Genomic DNA, 11,923 nt, shown 5'->3' on the forward strand with positions numbered 1-11,923 from the left:
TTCTTCCCAGTCTCATCAAACAGCGTCCTGGGTGGGGGGATCGTCTCATGTGCCTTTATGTGGATGATGAATGATGAATCATGACGATGGCTGTGCTTGCGAAGCTGTCCCAGTTTCTAGTTCCCCGGGTATCGTGGTTATATCCCCATGCTCACTCTGCCGTGTGTCGCCGTGTCGCCCCGTCGTTCCCCTGGCCGAGTCGTCTGCGTCGACACTGTCCCTCGCACTGCGCTGTATTTCCCGGCGCCGAGCCGGTTGGGTTCGTCTGTATCTGTGTCCATGTGCGTGTGCACTCTCTCTATGTTTCGTGGCCCCGGGGGGTGACTCGTTCGTTGGCGACAGCGACCCGATAAACGGGTTTCCACTGCACGCCGCTGTCCATCAGGTTCTTGCGGGAATATGCAACCTTGCCCTTGGCCGCGGCGTCAACCTGCTGTTTCATCTAGTACTCATTTTTTGCGTCCCGTTACAGGGCTGCATCCTGCTGACCCTGGAAGAGAATGCCTTCATGCTCGCCGCATATGTCTTTCCAGGGAATGAACTTGCCACCAACCTCTTCGTCTGACCAAGCGCCACCATATTCGCCCACCACTTCTCCATCCTTGGGATAGACTGACTTGGCCAACCATACTCGGCCGTCTATTGGCTCGGGAGAAATGGCATCGCCCCTTTGAATCGACCGCACCGACTCCCGGAGAAGGGATCGGATAAACGGATAGAACCACATCTTGCGAAACTCCGAGTCAATCGAATCCTTGGCCCCTGTACAGTGCCAGAGCCCGTAAATGTGTTTTGTTACAAGATTCGTGGCGAGTTGCACCTTTTGTATCCAGGTATCTGCCGACGAACCAGGGTGTGCCTTGGGGATGGAATCGTACAGCTTCGCCAACGCCATTCGAACGTTGATCGGCATGTGGATTGGGAACGGGGTGAATGCCTCCCCTTGGTTGAACATGTCCACGTGTACTTGGTTTGTGTAAGACGGGCCACTGTACTCAAGGTAGCCCAGGAACGGCTCGTTCGCTGCCTGGGTTTGAAAAAGAGCCGACTCGTATTCGATGGCGATATGGAGCTCAGTCGGCTGTGATTCCGATAGCTTCTCGGGAAGTACGCGATTCGCTGGCCCTCCCTCTACCTCTGACCCGTTGGCAATCTGCTTGGATCGCGAATATTCCTGCCGAGCCCAAAGATTAGCCAGATAGTACTGGTCAGACTCTGACTGCGGGAAGTTGACATCGTGCGTCGCCGCGATTTCGTCCATTGTAGCATCTATCACTTTTCTCATATCTCCAATGGGAGCTATGACGGTCCCAGAGTTCAGCCACCGAGGATCATTGGTTCGTAGGTCTTTTGCCCCCTGATCTTCGCCAAAGGCATTCTTCCCCAGATATGGGGGCGGAACAGCCCAGCAACGTCCAGCCGCCGCGTCTCCTGGCCAGCAAATCTTGTCCGGACCCCAAAACACTGTCTGCTTCACATCTTGTTCATGAAGTTCTCTGACAGACATGCCCATTCGTTCAGCTAGATGAGCGTCCGCTCTTTGCGCTATATCAAAGTAGCGTTTAACCATGATCTCTACGGGTAGTTGGTGGATTACGTCGTATCCGTCAACCATGATGACAAGATCCTCATCTTCTTCTGGTGAAAGACCATCCAGGTATCGCTTCATCGTGCGCAATTTTGCTAGGTGCGTCCGGGCAGCGTCGAGCTCCCCTTGACCATTCCAGCCTATAAGTGTGGGAACCGGATATCTGTTGACCGCCGCCGAGGCCAAAGCGTAGCAGAGACGGACGTTTGAAACACTTGCCGGGACCAAGAAGTGTAATCGCGATGTTCCATGTTGGCTAGTCGAATCATTCGGAACGTGAGCGACTTGCACTTCGCTCGCTCCTTGGCTCGATTTCGCCGGAAGGATTCTCATATATTGGCCCTGGATAGGTCTTATTAGCCAAGATTCTGCCGTGCGGTGCCGTTACAACGCCAGCCTTACATTGTCCAACGAGCCCGACGTATACAAAACGACCACCAGCACCAAGGCCACGCCGGCAGCCAGCACTATGTTGTGCCGCCTTACAATAGCCAGCCCCATGTCGGCGACTGGATGAGAGGATTGAGAGTTTTGATCCCAGGAAGAGGGTGGATATAATACGTGAGTGCGTAGGTGATGGGGGATTGACGCGGACGAGGTGCAATACGGTATAAATCGCGGAGTCAACCGCATACAATCTGGAGCAATGCAATGCTGTGCCGCTTAAGGAAAAGAAAGAACGCCTTGTTGATCAAACAAAGGAACCAGTATCACTCTCATCACCTTTAGGAAACTTTGGGTTGGGGAGGGGAGACGGAGGACAGAGAAGAAGGAGAAGGGGAAGGAGAAGAACAAGAACAACAACAAGAACAAGAAGAACAAGAACAAGAACAAGAAGCACGGTGACGCCCTGTCGACAAGTTCAATAGGGTGAGGCAAGGTTTCCACGAGTAAGTACAAATATGGAGCCGGACAACAGGATCACTACGTACATGCCGCAACGTCGAGTCAGCACCCTTGAGCCTTGGGGTTGCCTGGCAGGCATGCAGTTCATACCTTCGGTTACAGGTGTATTTGAGCACCCCGTGCGTACGTATATACCGAGGAGCAGGTTATTTCAGCATTGTTTCCACTGCCCTTCTTAGGCTCTTGTTGGTTCCTTCATCGAGGCTGCAGCAACTTCTCGCCAAGTTGCATGACGGGTGAGGTGAGCCTTTTGACGGTGCAACTTTGCGGTAAACATGTTGACGCTTGACATGTTCGGTCCATGGCTTTTTTTTAAAAACCAAAATGGAGACACGTTACAACTGACAAGCAACAGCATGGAACTCCAGGGTGGATTTGGCCAGTCCCTCTCTTGTCCTGATACGTTCATCCCAAGAATGCTTCCCGTTTGAGGCCGGCGCTGGTGCGACGAATGATGAGCCACTTTGGGCAAGTTTGCTGTCCGATCGCAAAGCTTGCTTTGCTTGCTGGTCGCCACCAAGGACCCTCCCTCTCTGTTCCTCATCTCCTGCAGTGGGTAGTTGAATCTGGCTGCCAACAAATCAGGCTGGCCGCATGTAGTTAGCAGACGGCTGACGGCTTGCTGAATAATAAGACGAAGCTTTCGGCATCGAGCGAGGAAGTCTAGTTCTCGCGATGCGGTTGTCTGTTGCTGCTCCTGGAACTCTGTTCGCGAAGCGCCAACCTCCGACGTTGAGTCAGTCCCATCTCTGTACTCCGTACGGCGTACTGAGAAATACGAGATCTGCGAAAACGCCCAGACGTTGTGGGCTTATCGCATCCAATTCGCGACGACTCTCCCGACATGGCCGTCTTGGCGAGTAACTTGGCGGGCAACTTGGCGCGTAGATGTGTCTGCCACTGTAAGCACGGAGTACCGAGCCGTAGTAATGCTGCTATTGACAACGCTCAACACCAGACGACCGAGTTTTATTAGCCGCGCCGCCAAGTCTCTGGGCACGTTTGCTTGGCGGTTCAACCATGCAAGTTTCGAGCATGCTGCTATCCCATTGTGTTTTCTCGGCACTCTCTTTCTTGTCGTAGGCGGTGTTGGTGCTATGCTATTATTGCGTCTGACCAGGTACCGAGTATGTTGAGTTTTGAGATCTGAGGTTCGGAACATGGCCGCCCGCCCCTGGCCCCTGTGGCGTCTCTCCCTCATCCGCCCAACGTCAAGAAGGGACTGACTTGTGTCGGCAACGTCTGTTGAGCGCCTGCGAAGGAGTGATTGCGGCCTTTACACTTTACAGTGGTACATGTGAGACAAAGCAACGAGTCGCTCGTCTGCACTGCTCCCCCCCTTGCCGTTTTTCTGTCTTGTGTCATGCAGAGATCAAACTTCAATGCCTACGGAGTACTGAGCTTGGTTTGTGCTGTTGCCAGACAATCCGGAGTACTTGGGCGGTCAATAAAGGAGAGACACACTAGCACGGGGGACCTGTAACTGCTAGGGCTTACCAAGATCCCGGTGGCTCGAGAGAGAGAGACGCTCGGGCTTGGACCACAATGGAGAGGTAGTACTGATCAAACATCACGTTACCCCCTGCGCAGAACCGATCGTCTACTCTGCAAAGTGCCGAAGGACCCAAGGAAGCTGATGTCGCATCAGGAACCTGGGCATCTGCCAGGGATAAGCCTACTTTCCGGCGGCACCTTTTTAAATGCAACATGCAACAAAGCAGGGACGAGGCTCTTCATGCGACTGTGACGGGTTGCAAAAGACCGATGAGCCCTATGCTCCCGAGTCGAAGCAGACCGCTGGCTGGCTTTCCGTTGTTGGCCAGATGCGGTATGTGTAGGCATGTAAAACGCCGTGGTGGCACCTGGTAGTTACAGACTGTCGATTGCTGGTTGGATCTCGTAGTACCGAACGAACCCCCACCCTCACGGAGTCATGGCTGAAATAGCAACCACAGTGTCGAGTCTCAAAGCATGGAGGGCATCGATAGATTCCGCCTTGGTCCTTCAATCGGCTGTCTTTTTGTAATTCATCACTGTGTCCGGCATAGGAATTCGTGGCTGCTCTCCGGTTTGCGCAGTTGCCTGAATGCCAACTTCTGACGCCCGGGAACGGACACGTGGACGCTTGACGATGGATGCTGGTACTTCGGTGTCGGTCAAGACTCAAGACGCAAGACAATGTCGGGAGTGTCTTTTCGGGTTTCGGTCGGTTGTGGTTTGAACGTTTGAGGAGGCAAGGTTTGCTCGCGCCATGTCAGCCGCCAAGACCTTTGTGGGCCCCAGTCAATGCTCAATCGACATGTGCCAGCAGTCCACTGGTCAGTGGACCTTGTGGCTGGCACCTGGCTGGCACCTGGCTGGCACCTCTTGGACACAAGCCCTCACTAATAGCGTCCCTGCCTCGGTGCCTCCAGCGCTCCTAATTCAGTGGCCACTTCAAACCCAGCACCACCTGCCCTTCCGCCCTTCCGCCCTTCCGCCCTTCCTCAAACTGTCTCTTTCCATGGCATGGGCTACGGGATGTACGGAGTACTGCTGAAAAGTTACTTGGCCATCAGCGTCACGCGGAAAGGCAATTTGACCAGGCGACATTGGTGCCACACCCCTCTCCGGGGCTTCCCCCTCGACAATGACCCGTAGACCCGTAGACCCAGACAGACGTGACATGGCAAGTGCCCAGTCGAGTGCCAAGTAAGTTCTTAATGTCCCGACCTACCCTGCTTAAGCAAGTAAGTACCTACTTAACTTAAGGTAGTAGTTAACTACCTGACTACTCCGTACCAGCCACTGCACCTTGTCGCCACACAGTTCCCTCTCTCCTGCTGCAGCCTGCTACGGTCTACCAACTTACCTAGGTACTTACCCGCTCAACGTGCCTTTGTTTGGCTACGCACTTCTGCCTCTTCTTCAACCTCCTCCTCCTCCTGGCCGCGCAATCACCTTCGTTTTCTCGTCCTTCTTTACCTAGGACTGATGTTGAGCCATTGATTCGGATCTTTGGATCTTGTTTGTGGGAGTCTTCGCCCCCTTCTCTCGCCACGCTCTCTACCTTATTCTGTCCTTGTTATGTTCCTGGCTTGCCTTTTCCGTTGGTCCGTCGATTTCCTTGGTTCTGTCTGCTCCTGCATTTCGGGTGCCCCAGTTGACGGCTGCGGTATCACCGGGTTCGAATCTTTGCTGCGCCACGACATTCCCTTCCATCACTCTCTGACTCTTGTTTCGAGGTCCATATCTTAGTTGATTGAATTCCGGGCTGAATTGCAATCTTGTTCTAAGCTGAAGACGACCATACTATGCGGCCGTCGCAACAAGTTCGCAGTTTTGGAAGCTGAAGCTCCTGGCCCTTTCGCCCATTGCCATCGACCACTATTCACCAGTCGAATTTTCCTCGTCACACCCAAACGAAAACACCAAGAATGTCACGGAGGAGTAATGACGGACCTGTTCATCTCGTCTTTCAAGGAGGGAACGACGAGGGCCTCAAGCTTTCGAATCTAGATGTCGAGGCCAGTCCAGGACGTTCAGACACACCACGGGACCAGAACTTGGATCATGAATACTCAATTCCGAGCACCATCAAGTTTACATGGCTGGGGACGTACTTCTTCTTCTCTTTGCTCCTGACCCTCTACAACAAGCTAGTGCTGGGCATGGTGAGTTTTTGCGTCTATTTTCATTCTGTTTTTGTTTTGTTATTTCTCTCCAACTTTCCCCCCCCGGGACCTTGAGCCGTGTCTACACATTGCTTGACGCGGGTGCTGATTACGGTTGAAATGTGCAGTTCCATTTCCCATGGCTACTTACATTTCTTCACGCCTCCTTTGCCAGCATGGGAACATTAGCCATGATGCACTTGGGTTACTTCAAACTGTCGCGCCTGGGACGCCGCGAAAACCTAGCTCTCGTCGCTTTCAGCGCACTGTTTACCGCCAACATTGCCGTGTCCAACCTGTCTCTCGCCATGGTATCCGTTCCGTTTTATCAAACAATGCGAATGCTGTGCCCCATTTTTACGATTCTCATTTACCGCACCTGGTACGGTCGTACCTATAGCTACATGACCTACCTCTCTCTCGTGCCATTAATCATTGGCGCCGCCATGACAACGGCGGGCGAAATGACGTTCACCGATGCCGGCTTCCTTCTGACCATGTTGGGAGTCATGTTGGCTGCTGTCAAGGTACGTCAGACAAATGTTGCACGGCGGGAGACTCCCTTGCAGCTAATCGAAAACCCAGACCGTTGTGACCAACCGATTCATGACTGGCTCCCTGGCATTACCTCCGGTAGAGTTTCTCATGCGCATGTCGCCCTTGGCTGCTTTGCAAGCCCTGGCGTGTGCTACCGCGACAGGCGAAGTTGGTGGCTTCCGAAAACTTGTAATTTCTGGACAGATTTCCCTTCCGAGCTCGATTGCGTCACTATCGGGAAACGGTTTCCTTGCACTTCTCCTGAATATTTCCTCGTTCAACACCAACAAGCTGGCGGGCGCTCTAACAATGACGGTCTGCGGCAATTTGAAGCAGTGTCTCACTGTCTTGATTGGAATCTTCCTCTTCAATGTCAGCGTTGATCTGCTCAATGGAGCAGGCATGGCTGTGACAATGGTTGGCGCTGCTATGTACAGCAAGGCCGAACTCGACAATAAGAAGAGGAGTCCACCGCCGCAATACAAACCTGTGGGCCAAAATCCCAGGTAGCGCTTTACGCCATGTTCTTTGTTTGAAGATACCCAGCGATGATCTTTTAGACGACATGACCGAAACAGCCGACAATGGAGACGGCAGAATTCGGGCACGGGGAAGCGGCGAGACGGGGGTGATGCGCCCCAATTGTAAGCATATGATGAGGCAAGCACCTTTTGCAGCGCATGTACGGGGACACTGGAGACTTGCATGGCATACATATCCTCCCCGGTTCTACATACCAGCCACATATAGATGTGAGCATCACGGGGGAATTGGGCTGCGTTTGGTTATTATTACTTCAAAGGGAAGAGGTCCATTGTCCCGACAAGATGAATTTTTGGCGTTAGGACACTTGTCGCCGGCAAAGCAAGCACAGCGAATTTGTGCGCTGGGGGCACTGTACTAGTTCCAGGATATGGTAGTTTTGTTCCATCATGAAGCGTTTTTCTGCCACCAATGAGAAACAGAGCAGATGAAGTAAAAATGAATCCCCAATCAGGTCAAAAGGGCTCCCTGCTGGCTACAACGCGTCGCAGTATCACGTGTCCAATGCCGCCTGGGACATCACCCAGCAGACAAGTCTTCTCGGAATGTCCTACTGGGGTGTTGAAGCGCCGGGTCACTCCTTCCAGGGCCATGACGGCTGCATGTATGTGCTCCTTGCAGGACCAGAGCTGTCACGTCTCACCACTGCGCATCAAGCAAGTGCACTCGGCGCCGAACCGGCAAAGAAGAAAAAGTAAAAAGGTGGACTGAAGCCGAGAGCCAGGAAAAAGGCTGCATGGAAACGGTGGCGTGGATGGCAAAGCAAAGAAAGCAAAAAAATAAAAAAAATAATAAATAAAAAAATGCAAAATGGGACGCGTCATCTGCAGTGGGAGCGGGGCGTACCGCAACCGACAGACAGGGTTAGGTTGATTTGCGAGATTTGTGGCTGGAAGCGCGCCAATGTTCCATGTACAGTAAACCACCTCTATAACGATAACCTTCGTGAGCCTTTTTTCATCGTAATATAGCGACTATCGCTAAGATGCGACTATTGTGGGGTTGTACCTCCCCTTAGAAATTACTAGTAAAAGTACATATTAAGGGATTATTAGCGAAATTTGCCTTATTATTAAGAAACCTAGCTCTACCTAACTCTACTATAAGAAAATTCAGCCTAAAAAGTAGGGCCTTATAATAATAAAATGCATAGTGACTAAGCAAAAAGTCAACAATATTATTAGTAACGCGACTATTAACGATTTACTAGGGAAAAACCTTAGATGACCGTGAATTATCGTAAAAACCCGAATATCCGAATATCGCTAAGATACAGGGGATCGTTATAGACATAGTTTACTGTAACTTAGTCACCGTACCCATGTTGCCTCGTTTTCCGAGCTCATGCTGATGAGGATGACGCCGGGTGTGTACGCACCGTGGAGTGGTTTTTTGCCTGGGCCGTGGGGAAGTGTTGAGCTTGTCTGGGTTGTTAAGGAGTCATGCTTGAGAACTGCACTTGTACTCCGTACCTGCACTTGTAACTACCGCCTCCATTGGTCGTCGACAGACGGGTGCCGGGATTCATGTACGGAAGGAAGCACGGAGTACGGGGTACGGCTACGGCTACAACACCGCTTCGAGTAGTTACGTGCCCGGCGCTCCGTACGCGTACAATGCCCCGGGGCCAAGTCAGGGCCCGAGTGTGCCGAAGGCTGCCGATCCTCATCGGAACCAGGCCGCGCAACACGTATCATGCATGTACTATTTGTTTTTGCGGCTCCGCAGGCGTGGCGTGCAATCGACATGTCGTTGCACAGATTTCACTGCGTGGCTGAAATGAAATGGGGGTCTTTGCATCTGCATCAATAGCGTAGCTCATATTTTCGCCGGCATCTGCCATCTGAACTGTTGTGTTTGTCGTCCGTCGTCGTGTCGGTCTTGCCAGCTGTGACGGCAGGCTCACCTTTGCTGGTCTTGTTCATCTTCATGTGGTTGCCCTTTTTGGGCACACCGCCGAACCAAAAGACACCGAGGAGTCCTTTCCCCCCTGCACCGGATACATCGTCCCCCGACGCGACACGCGCATGCATGGCAGTAGAACCCCCCCGTCTAAGCAATGATTCACGCGACGCTGCGCAGCGCGTGCTAGGATGTGTTCGTGAACAGGCTAGTATGGCCCTTGGAAAATTACTAGTACATAGTGCCAAACACATAGGGACGTACCTACTTAAGTAGGTATAGAGAGGGCTAGGCCAAAGGTCGTAGTCATTCAGCCTCGAGGCGTTGCGGCTTCCCCGCACAATCCGAATCTGAACACGCGCAAGCTCGTCTCACACAAGGCAATATTGGAGTAATTGATAAGAGTAGCGTCATAGAGAGTTGTGATGCGCAATTGATCAATGAACGGCGGCGCCACTGACACCTAACACCCCATTTGTCCTCGTTGTCCACCAGCCTGGGTTCAAAGGCGTGAGCGTGTGGGACCCTTGACGCAGCACATGCGTCCCTCTCTCTCGGCGATATTCGCCCATCTCCCATGGACAGAACAGGTTCCTTTTCGGTGCGTGCCGCAGAACAGACAGGCCTAGATTCCAATTACAAAGACGCACATGTCCTTCCTTCATAGCTCCGTCGAACCCAAACGAGACAAATCGTCGGTGGCGCAACGCTCGATGCTCGCTGCCGCCTGTTTCAGATTGCGAATGCCTCGTTTCACGTCGTCCAGCGTCGCGTTTGACTGCAGGCCTAGCGTCAGAGCGAGGATTTCTAGATCTGTATATGCTTCAACGCCAGCTGCCTTATTCGGACCACCCTCTATGCTTGGCGTCGACGTCGTAGCGCTATGTTGGCTGGGTGATGATGAAGACGAGAGAGAGAGGATCTCGGGAACCACCGCAGGATCAACATTCCCGCTCCAAGACAGGGGTGCAAAAGGTTGGTCAAATTTGCTACCGCTCTTCTTCAGCATGACAAAACGTAGAATGACTTCGGTCACCGTCACGAGGATGCTGCCCACAATGAGAATGATGACGATCCACGTAATGTAGCTCATCTTGGCATCAGCTATTGAGTCCGACAAAATCTCGGCGAGGTCGAGGAATACCCGACATCTTTCGTTGAGAACCTTGATTCGAGGGTCAATTTCGAGATACTCGCGGATGGCAACGTAAAGCGGGTGTAGTGTTGGTTCTGAGTCCCAGAAGAAATTCGGCACGTCCAGAATATTCGATGCTACATGACAATGGGGTCAGAAGAACAATTTCCTGTTTCTTTTCGAATTGAACCCCCAGGCAGACTTTTTCTCCAAACGGACAAGGGAAGACGAGCAACAACTTACAAAGATTGATATCTACTCTGCTCTTGAATAATCTGCCGAGAAGAGTAACAATTTCGACTCTCGTCATATTCAACTGTCCCGTCAGTGCCAATGTTTTCGGCACATGCTGCGCATCTAGCATGGTTTCGCTCATCCTCTCCTCGAAGAAGCACAACTTGGTGCTCTGGGCAATGGCATGGCTAATGGTTAACTTGATCATGTGGTCAGAGCGAGGCAACAATGTAATCATGTCGTTGAACACTCTGGGGCGCTTCACGTCGGCACTGTACTCGAAGTGAAATTCTTCCGTCTCGAAATCGTCCTGCTCCAGTGGGCGGGTCAACAGACTCATGCTATCTTCAGCATCTGCGAAAGTCAAGTCGGCGAGAATATCCTTCTCCTGATGCTCTGTGAAGTTCCAGAATACCACAACACCGTACGAGAAGACAAACATCTCGGCAAAGTTTTTGGCATCGGGGGCCAGCCGGCTCATCTGTGACGGGATGCCATCATGCTCATGAGATGGGGAGGAACTGTGGGCAGAGGAGTCTCTTCTATCTCGTTCTGGACTTTCCGGCCGTGCATACGCATCGTCTTCGAAATACCCCTCGTGATGATCACGCTGCTCGCTCCTCTCAATCTCCAAATCGAGCATGGTCTTACCCGTGCCTGGAGTTCTCAGCATAGGTCGTCCTCGTATTCGATATCCCTCGGTGCCATTCAACAAGGGCAAAGCGTAAATGGCATACAGGCAGTCGTCATACAGTTTGGTTTTTGCTTCGTGCCTCTTTCTAAGAAATTCCGACGTCTCTGCCGTCTTGTAGGCCTGAGCTGTGCAGTACGCTGTCAGGCGACTGACCTTGTCTTTTCGTTGAGGCTTGGGTAGCCTTTCGGCATAGCTCTTCCCTCGGACGCCGCCTCTTTTCCTAAGGACGTCCAACTCTTCGTCCCTCAACGGCCCATTTCCTTCGTTTTGCAATCGTCGGGCCAACACTGTTTCGTTTTCCACCTCTTCTTCCGCATCATCGCCATGATTATCGGTCTCGGGCAGAAGTACCAGCTTTTGACTGATCTTGGTTGTTCGTGATGGCATAGGCTGGCCGGTTCGAGACTGGAGATTAGGCAAACCACCTCCAGAAACGACTCTTCTACCTTGGCCGGCGCCGGCTGCTACATGAGGTCTCTGTGGAGTCGGGGGTGCTCGTGGCTGCCCGGACGGGATCTGTGTGTTGTATTGTAGAACATTATCGACGGTCATAAACCGCATGGGTACTCGTCCAGGTGCTCCGGAAGAGGTATCCTGACGACGAAGAGACCTGCGTTGACCCGGTCTCTCACGCGCATCTGTGACCTATTCCGCCTGTCAGCGATTGAGACGTCTAGATAGTTGAAGTATGAGAAATGGTATATATATATATGTGTGTGTGTGTGTGTGTG

The 11,923-nt window shown here is 52.3% G+C and overlaps 3 protein-coding genes across 3 annotated transcripts; 1 reads left to right on the forward strand and 2 right to left on the reverse strand.

The window, feature by feature from the left end:
* Nucleotides 1-466: 466 nt before the first annotated feature.
* On the reverse strand, nt 467-2,089 carry MAM_05427 (uncharacterized protein; the record flags this gene model as incomplete). The annotated part of the gene is made up of 2 exons (XM_040824225.1): nt 467-1,930; nt 1,991-2,089. 2 exons carry the CDS (start codon nt 2,087-2,089, stop codon nt 467-469), a joined length of 1,563 nt encoding a protein of 520 aa, XP_040677937.1.
* Nucleotides 2,090-5,910: 3,821 nt separating this feature from the next.
* On the forward strand, nt 5,911-7,194 carry MAM_05428 (uncharacterized protein; the record flags this gene model as incomplete). Its single annotated transcript, XM_040824226.1, has 3 exons — nt 5,911-6,147; nt 6,276-6,674; nt 6,733-7,194. 3 exons carry the CDS (start codon nt 5,911-5,913, stop codon nt 7,192-7,194), a joined length of 1,098 nt encoding a protein of 365 aa, XP_040677938.1.
* Nucleotides 7,195-9,790: 2,596 nt separating this feature from the next.
* On the reverse strand, nt 9,791-11,753 carry MAM_05429 (sporulation protein RMD8; the record flags this gene model as incomplete). The annotated part of the gene is made up of 2 exons (XM_040824227.1): nt 9,791-10,401; nt 10,508-11,753. 2 exons carry the CDS (start codon nt 11,751-11,753, stop codon nt 9,791-9,793), a joined length of 1,857 nt encoding a protein of 618 aa, XP_040677939.1.
* Nucleotides 11,754-11,923: the final 170 nt, after the last annotated feature.

Source organism: Metarhizium album, assembly GCF_000804445.1.
Source record: "Metarhizium album ARSEF 1941 chromosome Unknown scaffold_13, whole genome shotgun sequence".
NCBI lineage: Eukaryota > Fungi > Ascomycota > Sordariomycetes > Hypocreales > Clavicipitaceae > Metarhizium > Metarhizium album.